Genomic DNA, 19,524 nt, shown 5'->3' with positions numbered 1-19,524 from the left:
AGGTAGCTTTACTTAGGGATGAGGGGATTCCTTCCAAGTGATGCTGATATATGCCCGGTATCCTACCAAAGCGCAGCAACCGCAAATCCGTGGCGCATTGGAAAACAATTCTGCGAGGACCACATGTCATTATGGAATAAAATAGTAGGGTTTTTTTTTTTGCATTCCATATCATTGGTGAAGAAAACAAATAATCCCCGGAGCAGAATTTCAAACCAACACCTTCATAACGACGCCTAGACGTCGATGCACTGTGTGAGCGCATAATCATCATCCACCACTCTACTGGCCTACTCACAGAGAACTAGCCGGCAAAAGAAGCTAGCAGAGTCGTAATAACTCATATGCGTCAAGATCGTCAAAAAATATGAAGCTCGATCCAAAAATGACCTCGTAGCATCCAAATATGGAGGTTGTGGAGGCCTCATTTGGAGATCGTCATGATGTTTACATTGCATTTTCATGTTTTTTTTACGAGGGTAAAGAGTTTTATTCCATAAGAATAGGGTTACAATCGAGAGGCAAAAGTTCCTCTATGCACGGTGGTCCACGATCTAGCCATACAGCAGTCGTGTTCTCAATACGACTATACAAAGTCAACCGATCTGCTACTCTATTTTGCTCACGCTTAATTTTCTGCGGAATAAACACATGAAACACACCGTTAAGAAATTGATGGAATGGGCAGTGCTCGGTTGGATAAAAAACGGTGCATGTAGTGCTTCGAACTTGTTTTCAACGTTTCTCTTCCAATTAAATGGGCATACGTTGCATGCGCAAACAGTTGTGTTGACTTCTTTGATAGTTTTTTTTTCATCCTTTTTTTAAGAAATCTCGTCCACTTTATTGTTACTCCCTCTCTTCAGTTTTGTAAGTTGTTTAAGACGGCTGAAATAGAGTTGTTTTAGATGCTGTCTTAAATGCCTAAAACGTTTTACAAAAAGGAACGGAGGGAGTATTTAATAATAAACTAGGTGAGATTTTTGAAAAAATAAAAATAAAACTGGCTTGCTACTTACTCGAACAGTTCTACTTGCTCTGATCTGCAGCGGATCCGGCCCTTGGTGGCTTCGGTCACCGTTCTGGGTGTTGGCCTTGCAGATCCGGTGGCTGGAAGGGTTTCGGGGGAATCTCTTGGCCGGCGTGGCGGCCACTCCGATGGCAGTGCCTTTGGGTGTTGCTTCCCTCGATGGAGGCTTCGGAGAGGACCTCCTTCCTTCCACCCCTCCCAGGAGCTCAGGTGAAAACCTCAGACCCCCCTGTTCCAAGCGACGACGACACCACGGTGGCGTGCTCCTTACTAAAGGCATTGCTCGGGGGCTACTCAAGCGGCGGTGGAAGTGGTGGCGGTTCGGTGTGTAAGACGTATGTTTTGGGAACTGCTCGACACCCTAAAACGGGGTGTGGCTATCTCATTATATAGACGTACCAAGATGTACAAATACAAGGCATGTACAAGACTACGTATATACAGTCTAACACCCTCCCTCAATCTTAACTGTAGCCTGAAGTACAAAGTAAGTTAAGATTGCGCCTACAGCCTACAAACTGTGGTTGTGGAAGAGGCTTCGTGAAGATGTCAGCAAGTTGATCTTTGGAGGAGATGAACTTGATACAAAGCAGTCTCTGTGCAACACGTTCCCGAACAAAGTGATAGTCAACCTCGATGTGTTTCGTCCTAGCATGAAACACCGGATTAGATGAAAGGTATGTAGCGCCGATGTTATCACACCACAGAACTGGAGGATGACCTGGAGAGACTCTCAGCTCCCGTAACAAAGACTGTACCCATATGATCTCAGCGGTAGCATCAGCAACAGCTTTATACTCAGCTTCAGTACTGCTACGAGACACGGTGGCTTGCTTGCGTGCATTCCAGGCGATCAGGTTAGGACCAAAGAACACTGCATATCCCCCCGTGGATCGCCGATCATCAGGACTGCCAGCCCAATCCGCATCAGAGAACGCCGAAAGGTCACAAGACGGTGCAGACTGAAGGAGCAGACCATACGAAGCAGTAGAAGAAACATAACGCAGAATGCGCTTAACTGCCGAGAGATGAGTGGTACGAGGTGCATGCAGATACTGGCACACACGGTTGATTGCATAAGAGACATCAGGTCTGGTGATAGTGAGATATTGCAGACCACCAACAAGGCTGCGATACTCAGTGGCGTCATCAGTGGAAAGAGGATCTCCATCAAGGGCAGACAACCGATCAGTGGCAGACATCGGAGTGATAGCATGTTTGCATTGGAGCATCCCAGCACGGCCCAGCAAATCCATGGAGTACTTTTTCTGACTCAAAGTCAAACCAGTAGAGGACCGTGACACCTCCAATCCAAGAAAATAATGCAGAGCACCCAAATCTTTGACAGCAAATTCCTCACCTAATGCAGACACAAGGCGATCCGCAGCAGCATTGGAGGAACTGACAAGGATGATATCATCAACATACACCAAAAGATACATCGTCACCTCAGGGGCTGAAGAAGAAACAGTGACGTGTCAGCGGTTGAGGGAATAAACCCAAGAGCCCGGAGTGCAGAACCAAGACGAGCATGCCATGCACGAGGCGCCTGTTTAAGTCCATACAATGCCTTGACCAGACGACAGAGATGATGCGGACGCGTAGGATCAACAAAACCTGGTGGTTGACGCATATAAACCTCTTCCTCCAGAACTCCATGGAGGAAAGCATTCTGCACATCAAGCTGACGAAGCGACCAACCACAAGTAACGGCAAGAGACAGTAGTATACGAATAGTAGTAGGCTTGATAACTGGACTGAATGTGTCTTCATAATCAAGACCGTACCTCTGCTTGAAACCCTTGGCAACCAACCGTGCCTTGTAGCGCTTAATAGAACCATCTGCATGTCGTTTGACCTTAAACACCCACTTGGAGTCAATGATGTTGACGCCAGAGACCGGAGGAACAAGTTGCCAAGTACCATTTTTCAGCAAGGCCTGAAATTCCTGCTCCATCGCAGCACGCCAGTGGGGAATACCCAATGCAGCCTGAAAATGACGTTGCTCTACCGTGGGATCCGCAGCAGCATGAGCCACACATGCAGCAAGCCACGCCACCGTCCCGTCTTTGCGTTCCTTAGGGCAAAAAACACCAGACCGGCTGCGCGTGTGCGGTCGATGATGAACCACAGCGGGTGGTGCTGGCACCACGGGGCTTGCCACAGGTGACGAAGGCGTCGTGGCCGAGACGGGGCTGGGGGAGCCAGAGTCAGCAGACTCAGCACCGGACGACATAGCCGAGGCGGGGCTGGCCAGCACAGCTGCCGTGTCTGCTGGGCCCGACGAGGGCAGCTCCTGTGGCCTGACAGGCGAGCCGGGCCCTGGGCCAGGCGAGAGCGCTGGACCGGGCGACCCGATCGACGGGGCGGGCGACCTGGGCGCGGGAGCGGGCGAGCCGATCGACGGGACTAGCGACCCGATCGACGGGGCGGGCGACCCGGGCGCGGGAGCGGGCGAGTCGATCGACGGGACTAGCGACCCGGGCGCGGAGGCAGGCGACCCGGGCGCGGAGGCAGGCGACCCGGGCGAGCCGGCCAACGGGGCGGCTGAAGCGGGTGCAGCCGTGGGCACTGCCGACGCCCGCGGGGCGGCTGTGGATGCACCGGGCTGACGGGCAGGACCCGCCATGCATGGGCCATGCACAGGATCAACGTGGCCATCATGAGTGTCGCCCAGAATCTCATCATCCAGGAGTTCAAGGCGGGCACCGCGTCCAATACCTGCAGCATGGTTAGGAAGCAACACAGGAGCATTTGCAACATCCACAAATTGGTCAGGTGAAGGTGTAATGGAGTGCACAAGTGGTAAACTAGTGGTAGAGTGGTTCAGAAGAGCACGAAACGGGAACACATTCTCATCAAACACGACGTCACGAGAAATGTAGACATGATTGGTGGGAACATGAAGACACTTGTACCCTTTGTGAAGAGAATTGTACCCAAGGAAAACACATTTCTTAGACCGAAACTCTAATTTACGCTTGTTGTAAGGCCGCAAGTGCGGCCAACATGCGCATCCAAACACTTTGAGAAACGTGTAGTCTGGAATATCACCGAGCAAGAGTTCAAGAGGGGTTTTCATTTTCAGTAGTCGTGAGGGAAGCCTATTTATCAAGAAACAGGCGGTGGAGAAAGTATACTGCTGTCTCTTGCCGTTACTCGTGGTTGGTCGCTTCGTCAGCTTGAGCTAGTAAAGTGAGGCCAGTCTCTACAAGATGACGATGCTTACATTCAGCGGTGCCGTTTTGTTGATGTGTATGAGGAGAAGACACACGATGCGAAATTCCAAGCTTATTAAAAAACGAGTTGAGGTTGTGATATTCACCCCCCCAATCGGAATGAACATGAATAATCTTATGCTTGAGGAGACGCTCAACGTGTGCTTGGAACTGAATGAAAACAGTAAACACATCAGATTTACGCTTGATAAGATATAGCCAAGTAAACCGACTGTAAGCATCAATGAAACTGACATAGTAATTGTGACCACTAACAGATGTTTGGGCATGACCCCATACATCAGAAAACACAAGCTCAAGAGGATGTTCCACAACACGACTAGACTCTGAAAAAGGTAGTTGGTGAATCTTGCCCTGCTGACAGGCATCACAAATAGTTTCAGCACTTTTATTGGACACAACTGGTAGTTCATGGCGATGCAGCACATGACTAACTATAGGAGCAGCAGGATGTCCAAGGCGCGCATGCCAGTGCGTAGGTGACACACGAACACCACTGAACACCTGAGGAGAAGACGGTGTAGGAGATGCAGACGGTGCGTCAAGTGCATATAAGCCATGGCGAAGATGACCACTAAGCAGAACGCCCCTCGTGTCCCGATCCTTGATAAAGAAACGAAAAGGATGAAACTCAGCAAGGACATTATTATCACGAGTAAATTGAGGAATATACAACAAACTACGCGTAGCAGAGGGAACTCGAAGAACGTTAGAAAGATGCAGATTGCGAGAATTGTGTGCGAGAAGTGATGCCTGACCAACATGGGAGATGCGCATACCTGCTCCATTGGCGGTGTGCACCTGATCATGTCCACGATACGGTTCCTGAACGGAGAGCTTTCCCATCTCGCTGGTGAGGTGATTCGTCGCTCCTGTATCCATGTACCACACCGGATCAAGGGAGTACGACTGGGTGCGCCCGTGGTCGTGCCCGGTCACCGCAGTTGCAGCCTGCTTATCATTCCCTTTGCCATTGTTGCCAAGGCCAAGGAAGTCTTGCTTGTAGCGTCTGTGGCAGCGAGAGGCGAGGTGAAGGTCTATGCCACAAAGCTGACAAGCCTGAGGAGCGCCGCAACTGGAACAGCAAGCAACTGGGCGACTCCCTCCTGTGATAGTCGGCGCGTTGCCCCGCGAGGCCTGCAATGGGGAAGCCGGTGGTTTTCCACCTGATGGGGCCGGCTTCTGAGGTTTGCCGTGTGTGGCGGCGTTGGCGGAGACGAAGCTGGGGGAGACACAGCGCGCCTTGATGTGCTGCTCACGCCCAAGGAGGCGTGCATAGAGCTCACGACGCGGGAGTGTATCATCTCGACCATGGACGTTCTCAATGAGATTATCATAATCATCATCGAGCCCGTTGAGCACAAAGATGGTGAAGTCCGCGTCCAGAAGTGGCTGACCAACAGAGGCCAGAGTGTCTGCGGGGCTCGTCATCTTGTTGAAGTACTCCGTGATGCTGAGATCGCCAAGTTTGGTCTCGCCTAGCTCGGTGTGTATAGAGTGCGCACGCGCCTGAGACTGGGAGGCGAAACTGGTGTGGAGGGCCGCCCACGCCTCCCTGGACGTAGCGGCGAAGATGACCATCGACGAAACACTCGGCGTGAGCGAAGACTGGATGGCAGAGAGAATGGCCTGATCCTGCGCCACCCACGTGTGATATGCCGGATGGTGAGGAGGTGGGCACGGGATGGACCCATCAACATAACCCTCCAAGTAACGGCTGCGGAGGAGAGGCAAGACCTGCGCACGCCACGACAGGTAGTTGTCCGTCCCGAGCTTCACTGGCAGCAGGTGCGAGAAATAAAACGGCGATGGCGGTGAAGCACGATCCTGTGTCGGTGGCGCGTAGGGACCCATAGATGGATCCATCTCGTGAGGCGGCGCGATGGCCAAGGGTGCGCCATAGCCAGGGGCACCAGCGTACGGGTCCCCTGGTGACGGAGGAGGCGCGGCCCCGTAGGGCAGCGAAGGCGGCGCCGCGTAGGGTGGAGGACGCGTCGGCGCCACATAGGGCTGCGGTGGCAGCACGTCGTAGGGATGCATCGGCCAGGCGGACGGTGGCGGTCGCGGAGCACCCGGAGTGGAAGCAGGGGCGCCATACCACGGGAGGCCATAGGCCGGACCCGAGCCACCGTACGAGTGCAGGGCGGCATACAGCAACGCAGCGGCAGCGCCATAGGTTGGCGCAGGGGCGGTGCCGTACGCCGGCAGCTGGCCCTGGAAGGACGGCGGCGCCGGTAGGGCACCAGTAGTGGTCGAGGGCGACGGGCCGCCAGAGGACGGCGGCGGAGGGAGGTCGCCATGTGTCGCTCCCGATCCGATCTGGGACCCCCGCGGGCGACTGGGTATTCCACCATGCCGAGACCGCGGCCAGGGGCTGGGAGGCCAGGAACGGCGACGAGGGTGCGACGGCAGGGGCCGGCGCAGGGGGCGGCGCCGAGGCAGCGGCGGGAACGGGAGCAGCGGTCGGCGCGGTGGCGGTGGCGACGGCGGCAGCGGAAGACATCGTAACCCTAAACTGATACCATGTAAGACGTATGTTTTGGGAACTGCTCGACACCCTAAAACGGGGTGTGGCTATCTCATTATATAGACGTACCAAGAGGTACAAATACAAGGCATGTACAAGACTACGTATATACAGTCTAACACGGTGTCGACACATGCATTCTGGTCAGCTTCATCTTGGAGGCTGCGGCGACGTAGGCGACGCTCGTCTGGTGGAGCTACTGCCGATGGTCGAGGCATCGTCGGCAGTCTGCGCCATCAGGCTCGGGGTGCTCAGGGGGAAACCCCAGATCTGGGTCTTTCGGATCGGATGATGATGGCGTTCTATCGCTTTCCCTTCTGGAGGCATCATTTTGGAGCAAGTGCTGGCTGGAGGGATGGTGGAGCGGTGCTTCATCTCACACATTGATGGCGGCGGAGATCGATGGCATGGCGCTGTGGAGACTCGACATCCGATGCGCGAAGATGGGCTCGCGCAGCAGGAGGTTGCTGTCTGGCGTCATGGTGACATCGATGGCAGAGTGGCCAGACAAGGTAGAAGCCTCAATATGATCTGAAAACCTGTGGAAGATGGCGGCGACGACACACTAGTGCGTCTGACCGGATCGTGCCCCAGACCCGGTATGTGGCTCGGCTGGGGCTTCCGAATGAGTTTCGGCTTCCGGCTTTTGATGTTAGGCTTAGGTGAGTGGTTTGGGTAGTGGCCCAGCTAGCACCCCTTCATCCAGTGGCGGACCCAGGAATGAGCCAAGGCCCAGGCGAACTGGGCCAAGGCCCAGGCAGCTCTGTTGACTGTAGCAATTTACTGTAGCTACAGTGCATAAGTATATGAAGGACATGGGCCTCACGCCCCAGGCCGCTGCCCCTTCTGCCTGGGGCCTAAATCCGCCCATGCCTTCATCATATTGAATAGGAGTAGCGGCATATGTTGCCAAGATGATGGATTCAGGCACATTGTTGTAAATACTTTATACGGTCCTCAGAAATAATCAATAAAGCGACCGTATGCATCTTTCAGATGCAGAGGCCGGGGGTCATTCTCCTTTTCTAAAAAGAACTTGCTCAAACAGTTATTTTACACCCAACCACTTCAGTCTTGAGTGTCTCTGTTTACCTGTTCCGGTCGTCAAAGTAGTTGATCCTAGGGGCCGGTGTAAATTACTAGCAGTGCCGAACGATTATGCGAGCGTGCAGCCAATGAAGCCGTGACGGCGTTTACCGACCACGCTAGGTACGACGAGGAGGGTCTTTGGAAAGTGTCCTCGGCGTCGCTGTCGCCCGTAGTGCCTTGCCTGTGTCATATCATAGGTGCCGTTGGTACTTTAGGTGATGGCAAAAGTCGGGGATCTTTGTCACCAGATGGGGCTTTTGATACCTTTGGGTGGTTGATCGTGCACTCATTACGCCGTCTACACGCACACTAATCACCAACTATGGTACGTGAAAAAAGGTGGTTACGATCTGATTTCCGTTGGTACGTACTACTACTTCAGAGTGTACATTATTGTTGTTGCGCATAGTATACTGTACAGACCCATACTTTGCTGCATTAATTTGTGCAATCATTTGGTGGCCTGCCCTGATCGTGAGTGAGGGGGCCGCCGAACGCACATGCACGCGACGACGTTCGACGCCGGCCGCGCGGCCTACCAACTTTGCAGGATACATCCGTTCAAAAAATAAAAACTTTTCAGGATACATGGACGTAGTATATGCGAGAAACGGTACAAGGAACCGAAAAGTCTACAAGGAACATGTTACTACACGGCTAAGATCAGCAGAGCCTCCGTAGTTTTATACACGTGATTTTGCGTTTCAGTTTCGCCAAGCCTGACCTGCAGCTGCTCTGAAACGGACCAGTCCAAAGCCAGAGCAAATAGCTTGCAAACTTGCACTCCACGAAACTCCTCCACACACACACACACACACACAAAAATGCGCACGACACTGCAGGCTAAGTTTGAAAACCGCGGCCGTGCGGCATGTTTCACTTTCACGCTGCCACTGTTTGCGTCCCCATGACCCATGACCCCATCGACGTTGAAAAAACAGAAGGACGGAGCCACTGCATGCACCAGGCTTGACTTGCAAGCTGCCACTTCTGCTCCAGTACGTTTGATGTTACAGGGCAATGTCGCTTCGCCACGCACGCATGGCGGCGGCGTCAACGAACCACAGCGGCGGCACGTAAGCCGGGTGTCCAAAAGCGAGACTTTCGGCGTGGCGCGGCGAGGATGGCTTGTCCGGACGCGCTTGTAAAGTGTCTCTGCTTCTTCTTTCCACGACCTGGCCGGTGCCTGCCTGCCTGCCTTGCACTGCACAGGACGAGGAAGTCTGCGGTCCCTGTGATCTGACCTGACCTCACCGATGGGGAGGGGAGCCGTCGCTGTTGCTTTCTGCTCGAGACCCATCGCCACAAGGGCCAGCTGCGGCGCCAGTTGGGCCGACGACCAAGGACAGATAGCTCGCACCGTGGCCACACGATAACCAGAAAAACGTTCGGCAAAGGAAACAGGGTCGCGTACGCTTCTTTGCGATGAACAGGAAACAAGATACTCTAGTTGCAAGCTCAAAAAAAGATACTCTAGTTGCGAGCTGTCCTGATGAAATGAGGATGAACACACTGCAGATATATTCACATGCCTCAAGTTAATTGTAAGCCAGAACACTGAACATATAACCACATTCCACGTACTATAGTGCCGATCGCCAATGACCACAAGTTACAGTAACCAATCAGGCCCGGGACACAGTCATCACAGCATAGGTAATGGTCGCATAGAACCTGCACCACAATACCCACTGATTCTCACTACAAATGAGTCTTCCACAAATATACAGACAACAGACACTCATTCACACCGGGGGTACAGTTCTCTTATACACACAGAAATCACACAACCTGCAAGCACAACACACGTACCGAAGATCGGATGATCAGATATACTGTACAAAGGACTAATTGGATAATCTTGAGGGTCATGGCTTGTGGTCCACTATACAATCGTGTGTATGGCATCTGAATCATCTTTGCAATTTCCCTCGGCTTTCCTCAGTTTCGCCACCAAGGTCCATATATTTGCGAGCTCGCCCTCCAGGAAGGCCTCCTTCTGCTTCGACTCCTCGATTTTCTTCTCGAGTTCAGCTTCTCTCTGGTCCTTCTCCGCGAGCATGGCCTCCAGAGCTTGCTCCCTCTGGCTGCTTGAGTTCGTGTCTCTCTTACCACCCGGTTCGTGCCGTTCGACGTGGCTGCCCTTTCGAGCTGCCTTCGGGCTATGGCTTGCTCTTCGTGGAGTCGAGTTTCTCGCTGACTTCACCTCGCTGGCAAGCTTCTCATTCTGCTTGACGAGTTTGGTGACTTCTTCAGAAAGTGCTCTCAGTTCGACACCCGCGGCTGAGGCCAGGCCCTTGGCGTACATGCTTTCCTCGAGAAGTTCCTGGTTACGGACCTCTAGCTGAGCTTTGGCTTCAGTGAGTTCGCACAGTTTCTGCTTCAGTTCGTCGATCTCTGACTGGAGAGGAACATAAGGAACGTAAGAACACCATATATACTTTTGGAGTTTTGGTAGCCCAATCAGATAAAGTAGCTATATGTGTAACGCATAAACTAAAAAGAGGTAATGTGCTGTATTAGACAAATGGAAGAGCGGCATCTGCGACAGGTTAATTGTGTGATGCCCTGTTTCGAAGCACCAATTCACAGGGTTATATTGGATTTCCAGAAAACTAAGGACTGTATTGGTAATTAGCAATAATTAATGAAATGGCAAGTGTACGTGCATTATCATGACAGGCCATGGCAAAAGGTATAATGTCATCTAGACCAATCTTATCATGAGATGCACGACAAACAAACATGATATATTTGCCAAGCCTGCGATGTGTTCAGAGTGTAGAGTTCAGAGGATAGGAAAATTGGACTTGCATCTGAACGAAAGGATGATGGGCCAGAGTGTAGAGAAAAGGCAAACCTGCGATGTGTTCTCCAGTGGTTTTTCAGATACATCACTGGATAATGGATTATCATTATGACCTTGTGATCCAACGTCATGGCCGATGCCTGTTTGCTGCTGCAATCTGATTCTTTCTGGTAAAAACTCGTCAATTTGAAGAGCTTGGACGATCAGTTCTTTCAAGTAAACAACCGTTTCTTGCAACTCTTCACATTCGCTTGCCTGATAAATAAAACTTGTAAGTTACAAACTTTTGCGCTTATTTCTAAACATATAACCAAATACAACCTTTTTCTCTAGCTGGTCTTCCAGTATCCTGTTATCTGCTGTTTTCACCTGCGGTACATACAGAAAATGACCTTGCAATAACTGAAAGAAACTAACTATAGCGGCACATTCAACAATATTCATTCAACATACAAACTTTTTTGTTACCAGCCATACAGTTCAATAAGAGAGGATGAGCATATAGCAGGCCAACTTGGGTAAACAAAGGGGTGCTCTCTTGTTTAGGAAATACAATTTTGGGTGAAAAAACATCAGTACATATAACTGGAAATTTGGAATCGCTGCATCAAAATTTCTAGTTTCAGTGCTCCTTCCCAACAATACTACACCAATTCAAAACGCAATGGATTCAGCATGGTTTTACTACAGAAATTCAGAATACTTTGGTTTTCATGTGTGTCCCCTCTTTTGGAGTATATGCTAATGTGGACCGTTTTGTATCTGACAATTGCAATTTTTAGTTTCAAATACCTTAACTTTAGTGCTCATTCCATTTTTCTGATAAAAAACTGAAATAGCTCAGTTCGAGAGAGGGTTGAGCTTCATCAAACAGTATTCATAACATGCAGAAAAACTGCTCACATTTGTATTAAGAAGAGAATAAAAGAGGAAAGATTCAGTAGAACGCCTCCATACCTCAAGTTGAAAGGCCTTCTCATTGAGTTGCTTAAGTATCTTAGCGTAATACTGAAGACAATGAAATAGTTTGTTATGTATGCGTATCAAAGGAACAAGGTCAAAACCGCATATAGTGCACATAAACATTACCGGTGAAAGTTCTGAAATGTCAAGCTTTTCTTGACTGTCTGCCACTGAATGAGCATTCTGATTTTCCAAAGATACTATCTGCTGCTTGCATTTAATCTCATCATTGGCCATCCTTTCCATCTTCAGACAAAGGTACAATTTTGAAGAACAAGTGTGCTAATAAAATAGCGAAAAGTGTACCAGGGAGAGGTTTACCTCAATCTGTTTGCTCATTCCGCTTATTCCAGCTTCCTCTGTGAGGTGCTTTACAACATTTGCGTGGAGCACAGCCTCCCCTGACGAAATCTTTAACTGCTCCCTCAATAGATCAACATCATCTAAGATTTCTCTTTTTCTGCTGACCTGAACCATACAATAGAGCATATTATGCGAAACGATAACATGCTTTTTAGGCTATCTACGCACAAACTTGCACTACACTACTTATATCGGTTACTTGCTCTGAATCCCAGTCTGCTAAAGTTCACCTCCTGTTTTTCTCCTACCTTTTCGTTTTGTATTTAGAACTGCAACCCATTTTGTTTGTCTTAAATGGAATGCAAACAAAGGGAAAATGTGCTCACACTTTGTACGGACAGTATATCTTCTAGAGGAGAGCTGTCAGAAGGAATTCCTAGGTCAACACTCAAAAAATCAGCTGGTACATTCTCATCAAGCATAGAATTCCACGTCCTCTGTTCTGATAGAAAATTAATCCCATCCTCCAGACGTTTTGAAGGAGCAGTGAATGATTTGGTCAAACTAGATTTACCACCATCAGAACATGCCAGGGTAGCAGAACCACTATCACGCTTCTGCATACAGTTAAAAATTAAAGATCAGAGTGAAGGAGAACTCTCACAAAGCAGATGGGTCATTCGTTCTGGCTTGGCTCCAAAAAAAAAAAACTATAACCTTATCCATACTAAAAAGTTTCTCACGAAATCAATATGCATCCTCATTAAGGATGAGATGACGCATATACGGCATGCACATCATGTCGTGATGCACTACTATACACCAAATTGTCTAAAATAACCATTCTTATGAGGCCATATGGCTTGATATAAGTTGGGTTCTGGCATGTAATATCAGAAGGAAAACACAACTGTTCACCATGCTAAATATAATGTTGAAATACAGTTATATTAAAAGTATCTGATTTGTGTACCCGAAGTTTGAACCAGTTAAGGAGTCCTTTACGACTTTGCTTCTCCTCCTTAGGAGACATTTCAAGTGCTTCACCAAATCCTTCCCTCGGCATAACCAGCTCATTTCTATCGCTATTCACGATAATATCTCGCCTTCTATGTGGGAGATATGCCAGCTGCAATTTTAGCAGACAAACTTTAGAAAAATAAAGGCATTAGAACTAATGAAAAAGACATCATGGTAAAAGATAAATGCAAGCTGATTGAATTATATCATTTTGTAACATTATCTGAACATTCAAACCTCTCCTTCACCAAAAGAATGTCTGCGCCTTGTGCCAGGATGTTGAGATGATCTAGTAGTCTGGGTTGCTCTGGTGGAAACCAGGATTAGTTTTGTTAGACGCTGTATCCTGCCAAGCAAAGCAGCTTTGGCTTCTTCTTCTTGTTCCAGTCTAGACTGAAGCTTGACATTACCATCTTCTAGCTTTTCATGTGATGAATAAGTAGTTACGAACTTAGAATCCATCAGTGATGCACCGAAATATTTCCTTCAAGCATGATAAATAAAGTGAAAGACGACAAATCCATAAAGCACTAAATGAGACAATAAAAAAAGTATCACCTTCTGTTTCCAAAGAATGATATTATCTTCTGTGACATCTTCCAAAGGAGTGGCAGTAAAGATCCCTCTTTTCAGCTGTTCTAGCTCTTCCCTTAGTTGACGAATTTCACTTTGGTACTTCTTTATTAGAGATTTCTCATCAATAATCTGAAAACCATGAATACAGTTACAAATAAGAAGTCGGAGATAAACACACAAGGCGGAGAATCTGTTAAGCAAGCTTGTCCACCTTGTTTTGTAATGCTTGGATCTCAATGTGCTTTGAGCGGTGGGCAAATTTTAACGTATTATGAGTTTCTTCAGAGTTGCTCGATGCTGGAGTAACCGTGCAAATCAGCTGCACAAAGTCAATACACGAATGATTGCGATACCAAAAATGAAAGAATATAACTTTTAAGCAGTATCCTGAATAACTCACAGAAACACGTCCTTGGCCACTCAAGGATGACTGCAGTAAACGTGTTAATTTTGAGTTTCGAAATGGAACATGAGTAGCTTTTCCATCAGTCAATTTTGATATCACCTGGAATATTCACACAAAATTCTTTTAGATAAGAAACTAAGAAAGTACAACTAATCCTCATGACTTAACCAGCTTCTGCCCTAAATCACTAGAAAAATTATAAACAATAAATAAATAAATAAATATGGAATGGAATAATAGTGGTTCTGCTACATTTTTAATAGGTTGTCTTGTTTTTTGTGATGTTGTTACTAATACATCGTGCACACTGAACTCTTTCTAATTTGCTTACAAATGCCTCTAGAAAGTGAAATAACTAATCGACATACAGGGATGCAGAGCTGTGGCATTGGGAGCATAGACAGGGTTTAGGTTATAAACTCCCAAAGCCACGGTCCACACACACAATGCGCAGGCAACAACATACATAAGTTTAAAGAATTTTAATATCATGAGCATAACATGTTTATAGCTTTATATTAGGAAAGATTTTTGTCATCAAATTGTGATTACAGGACTGAGACCCACCGTTCCAAGAGTCAGCAGACTTTTATTAATATAAGACCCTTCCTTCCGGCGTGCTCCTGTTGTTTCAGCCCTTGAACTCTCTGAACCTGCCAGATCGATGAGGTTCTGCAAATGAGTGACAAAACTAAGAAATTATTATGTTTTGGGTGCATGAATGCACATAATGTTCAGATGCTGCAATATATGAACACAAGTGGATATGGAGTGTGCATATAGATATGTACAATTAATTAGAGTAATGAGAGATTGTGAACGGAGGCGGGGGGGGGGGGGGGGGGATCTCACCAGCTGCGAAAAAGTAACTGTTTCTCCTTCATTAGACTCACAGCAGGGGCTGCTCTCTACTGTCTGTGTGAAACAATAAATTGAAAAGTTATAGAAGATGTATGCCAAATGAAAATATGTAAAAAACTTCCATGTAACTACACATTATGACAAAAATATCACAAAATTACATTTTGAAAAAGGCTTGCGCACATTCTTTGACATACCTATTGCAGAATCATTAGTTTATGAACATAAAGAAATCACTCGTATTACCAGTGTGAAAATTGTGTGGCTTCTGCTACTTAGAAGATTAAAGTTAGTGGATCCAACATGCCTATGCTCTGAAAAAAAATAGAACACGGTAAAGTGTAAGTACATAAGTACATTGTTACGCATGTGCATTTCACCCTAAGAACAGCAGCAACTAACGAAGTCCGAGGTACCGTATACCAACAAGTGCAATTTGTGTGTTTATCATAGTGCATTTTTCAATCAACCTAGATTATATGTTTGCAGTAAATTATTTGGGATACCATCTAGTAAGTCCAGGCAAGATATACTGTTTATCCAAAATAGAAAATGAACAAGTGACATGTTTGAAATCCGTATATATAAAATATACTCATTCTTCTCGTGATGTGTTGATATATGGCGAACTAGACATGTGCTATATCAGACATCCACGAGTATTCTACAGTAGCTAGAAAGAAATATCCACGAGTATTCTACAGTAGCTAGAAAGAAATATCCAAATGGTCGTGTTCCCTTATGAAGTATCATCAGATTTACTATTATACAAAATTTAACATCGTTACATGATAGTTTGTTCCAGGCATATTAACGAAAGACTATTAGATAAGAATTATCCTCATAACTACTGTCAACTCATGGTGATATCCTGATATTCTTCATACAACATGCTGGTAAAGGTACATCAAAGAGACAACAAAATAAATAAAACGAACCTTCTCCGGCTGCAATAAGGGACAAAACATGGGTAGGAGATAACACTACTTCTTCCTTTATGCCCTCAACAAATGTTCCCTGCGAGAATGAACTATAATCAAGAAAATACGGTAATATAGTTTGAGACAGTCACGTGCTGCATACGCCATAAGCAATTGGCATTTTATGTGTGATTGTCCATGTTATAAGATTTCAAAATAATGTCATCATGTTCTGCATCATCCATCAAGCAGTTTTCATATGTTGGGAAAAACACTCCAGGAAGTACACGAATTTGTGGTCTAAATTAACTTAAATGTTTGAGTAGGAAAACGATGACCTGTACTTATACCAATACTTAGCAACCTGCATTCTTGTGTAGCATGGACAACACTATATGGAGACAATTGACCAGTAATAGTCCTCAAGAAAGTTCAGTATTCAGTTAGTTAAATTAACTTTTAGAAGTAGTAAAAAAATCTTTCAGAAGAATTAGCTCAGTAGCTTTTTAAATTTACGACTAGTTAACTAGAAAAGTACACAGATTGTGTGATAGAGACTCCTGTTACTTAAAAAAAAAAGATGTTTCAGACCTGAAGATCCTCCCTAACTCGTAAATTCTTCCCTGCAGGATTTAGGAGATCGTTCACAACCTATAAAGGGTGAGGCTCCCAATTAATACAAGATAGAAAATTATTATAGAAAATGCACATTTAGTTGACTGTTCAGAATGAGTCACTCAGTTCAAAATAAATATTATGGAGAAATGATTTCAGAAAACCACATTCCTAGATCATAAATGTGTAACTCCCTAGGGTACATGCAAAAAAGTAAGAAAACCAGGTAGGCATAAAAAGGTAAGTTTTACACTTGCATCCACCAATTTCCGCCTTTCAGGAACTACTCTTTATTGGTAACTTGCCAAAGTTATTGTTACAGAAGTGGATTATAGTTCCACTCAGGATCCAGATGACATGGTTATGTTGGTTTTCTCTTTTCGTAATTTACTCTTCAGCTGTTGGATAGATAATAAATAAAGGGTCCAGATTACCTATAGGACACTGAAAGTTGAGATTCATCCTCATCTTAGCTTAATGACCACCGTTGGGCCTAAATGAGACTTATCATTACTGATAAGTGCATAACTATGCTAATACCAGTGCGGCTACTATGATTTGTGTATATCATCAGCAAACCTGTTTCACATGCTTCATTGTACTATTAGCATGTTTCTATTCCGGGTTAAGCCATAAGCAAGAAGCAAAATAAATACTGTGTTAAGAACCCAGGAAAAAAACTGCATTTACATGTGTGACGTTCGTGCCCATCGCTTTAAGGTTATCTAAACTTAAGTTTTGTTACATATTACTGTGACATAGAAACACTGGTTAGCTGCAGGTGTTATGAAAACAATCAGAGTACAAACCAACCTAGGTGCTGACTAGAATTAAATTTATCAAGGTTGCACAATGAAATGCAGAATTGGGAACAACCAACCTCGTTATAAATTTCCAAGTATGACACACGAAGAAGAAACTCCCGATTCAGGGTCTACAGAGTAAAACCAAATCAATACAATGATTTGGTCGAATCATCATAGGGTATGTATTCGAGTAATACCTCTTGTATTATGCCAAACGCATCTTTCACGGCCAAAGGTATAATCCCTGGGGATCTTTGATCTCCCTGCTTATAGCGCAAGTGTATGTGAAGAAATAAAAAATGTTTGGCATATACACATTATAGTTTAATGTTTGTATAGAGAAAAGGGCATAAATGGTTATCATCACTAGTTATAATGAAAACTGAAAACAAATTGCTATGTTACACATCTGATAATTAGAAGAACAAACTCTACATCTCAGCAAGAGGTGTATCTCAAACAATTCGGACTGCATAGCATTGCCCAAGCACAGGACAGGGATTCCATGACTTTTTGAGGAAGGACTGTATCTAAAACAAATTTCTTGCAATAAATGTACGTACATGCATCGTATGTGTCTTCCCACTGCTTGTAACCCCATATGCAAATATTGTTCCTGACAGAGTGACAGTATAAAAACAAAAGGGAAGTTTGTCATTCCTCCACAACAATTGAGAGCAGTAATTGTGTAATGGCATCCTAATTTCACCACTGAAGACTAATATGAATAAATGAACTTCCGCATGAATCAGTAATTTATTGAATTCAACCTGACAGACGACAGTGATGTTCGTAAATACCCCAAAACAATTTTGCATTCAGATAAACTAGTGCAGCATTAAACAAATTAGCAAGAGAACACCAAGTAGCCCAACGAGAATTCTTTACAAAACAGAAAGCAGAGGAACAAGAGTATACATGATCAGTACCATTTATTCCTTGCATGGCACCACTGACAACATGTTGAGCCGCAACATCATATACCTGTTGTGTCGTCGTAGTTGGTCCAAACACACGATCTGGTTGCAAATTACACATTAACCACTTATTAGAAGAAATTTGAAATTGAAAACATATTTGTTGTTACTTATGAATGCACTTTGGTAGCAATTTCAAGCAGAAACATTTGGCCATTCCATTGAATAATCTGCCTACACAATTATATATCAACATTGCTGTATAATTTATCGATTGTTTTACACTGTTACACCAGCATATACGCAGAACACCAGAACTGTGTCATTGTTCAGAAGGTAGCAATTATGCTTCTGTTACTACTTCGGGCCCGCAAGCAACCACTCAGCTTACATACCGTATGCATAAGCGATGTTGGGATTGTGCTCGCTCCGCACGATGGTCTCGCCGTCCGCGTACCACGCGATCTCCTCCCCCTGCCGAATCTCCCGCGAGCTTCCACACACACAAACAAAACCGCCACCGGTGTCAGTCCGCATTGCCCGAATCCAAAGCCCAACCAAACCACGTGCACTGTAACGGCGCAGGCGAAGCAAACCTGAGCGGCCGGAAGCGGACGGTGGCGGTGACACTCTCCTTGGCCGACGGCACCTCCCCGGCCCCCGGCTCGTCGAACGCCTCGGGCGAGAACTCCGCCGCGAACCGCGACCGGGGCGTCGCGGGGGTGTACGGCGACGAGTCCGACCGCGCCGCCTCCCTCCCCGCCGCCGCCCCATGGGAGGCATTCCGGCGCGGCGACGCCATGGCCGCCACCACCGCAGGCGCGCGGGCTCGGGCCTAGCGGCGCGTGCGAATGGGAGTCGCCATTGGCGCTGGCGCAACCGGCATTGGATCTGTGCGGCCGTGCGGGAGGGGATGCGAGGCGAGGCCGCGCGCGCGCGCGGTTTGGCTTGGCCTTGGGGCGTGATACGGTTTGGTTCGCTTGGCTTTGAAGCGATGCGGGGGAGCAGGTAAAAAGGATTGATTTCTCGAAGGGAAAAGGGCGAAAAGGTGAAAAAGATGGCTGCCTTTTGGTTAAATTTCCAACCCACTTTCGCAATTTTTAATTGCGCATTGTACTCGATAGAATGTGTGTGTGTTTTTTCTTTCTAAAATCGCAGTTTTTTTTTTAAGGGGAGCTAAAATTACGGCTACTGTGAGACCGTGAACTGAGGATGGTTAAGTCCCTCGCGATGAAAGCATGCTGATTTCGTGCTTCTGAAATTATTTCAGACTTCTCAACGATTTTTGTCGAGTGGGAACGATGTTTTTATGAAGTTATAAGGTGCTTATGAAGCTTAATCTCTCGAAGGTGCTCGTATAAGTGAATACACGCATGTTGGTGTTTACGTTTCAGGTAGTTAGATAGACGTGCTTATTGCCTGCAAAAAGAAAAAAGGATGGTA

At 46.6% G+C, this 19,524-nt stretch overlaps 1 protein-coding gene across 1 annotated transcript; it reads right to left on the bottom strand.

The window, feature by feature from the left end:
• Positions 1 to 9,530: 9,530 nt before the first annotated feature.
• Positions 9,531 to 19,007, bottom strand: LOC123159409 (kinesin-like protein KIN-7D, chloroplastic). The gene is made up of 23 exons (XM_044577238.1): positions 18,678 to 19,007; positions 18,477 to 18,574; positions 18,094 to 18,183; positions 17,728 to 17,780; positions 17,362 to 17,427; positions 17,239 to 17,292; positions 16,335 to 16,394; positions 15,762 to 15,840; positions 15,070 to 15,137; positions 14,815 to 14,877; positions 14,530 to 14,634; positions 13,957 to 14,061; positions 13,768 to 13,875; positions 13,539 to 13,685; positions 13,218 to 13,400; positions 12,934 to 13,089; positions 12,347 to 12,577; positions 11,979 to 12,125; positions 11,784 to 11,903; positions 11,652 to 11,702; positions 11,016 to 11,063; positions 10,746 to 10,949; positions 9,531 to 10,286 (listed from the first exon to the last, which is right to left on the bottom strand). Exons 1-23 carry the CDS (start codon positions 18,881 to 18,883, stop codon positions 9,771 to 9,773), a joined length of 2,958 nt encoding a protein of 985 aa, XP_044433173.1. The 5' UTR covers positions 18,884 to 19,007; the 3' UTR covers positions 9,531 to 9,770.
• Positions 19,008 to 19,524: the final 517 nt, after the last annotated feature.

Source organism: Triticum aestivum, chromosome 7B (assembly GCF_018294505.1).
Source record: "Triticum aestivum cultivar Chinese Spring chromosome 7B, IWGSC CS RefSeq v2.1, whole genome shotgun sequence".
In the NCBI taxonomy this organism is placed as follows: Eukaryota; Viridiplantae; Streptophyta; class Magnoliopsida; order Poales; family Poaceae; genus Triticum; species Triticum aestivum.
The sequence above is the reverse complement of the archived record's forward strand: the minus strand, read 5'-3'. Positions and strand labels throughout refer to the sequence as shown.

Bases quoted from the DNA above. Each gene is read 5' to 3' on its own strand.
- LOC123159409 (XM_044577238.1), bottom strand. From the start codon at position 18,883: ATGGCGTCGCCGCGCCGGAATGCCTCCCATGGGGCGGCGGCGGGGAGG. The intron at 18,184-18,476 runs GTATGTAAGCTG...ATTTGCAACCAG, and splicing joins CAACATCGCTTATGCATACG to ATCGTGTGTTTGGACCAACT. The intron at 15,138-15,761 runs GTTCGTTTTATT...ATTTTTTTTCAG, and splicing joins CCTTATTGCAGCCGGAGAAG to AGCATAGGCATGTTGGATCC.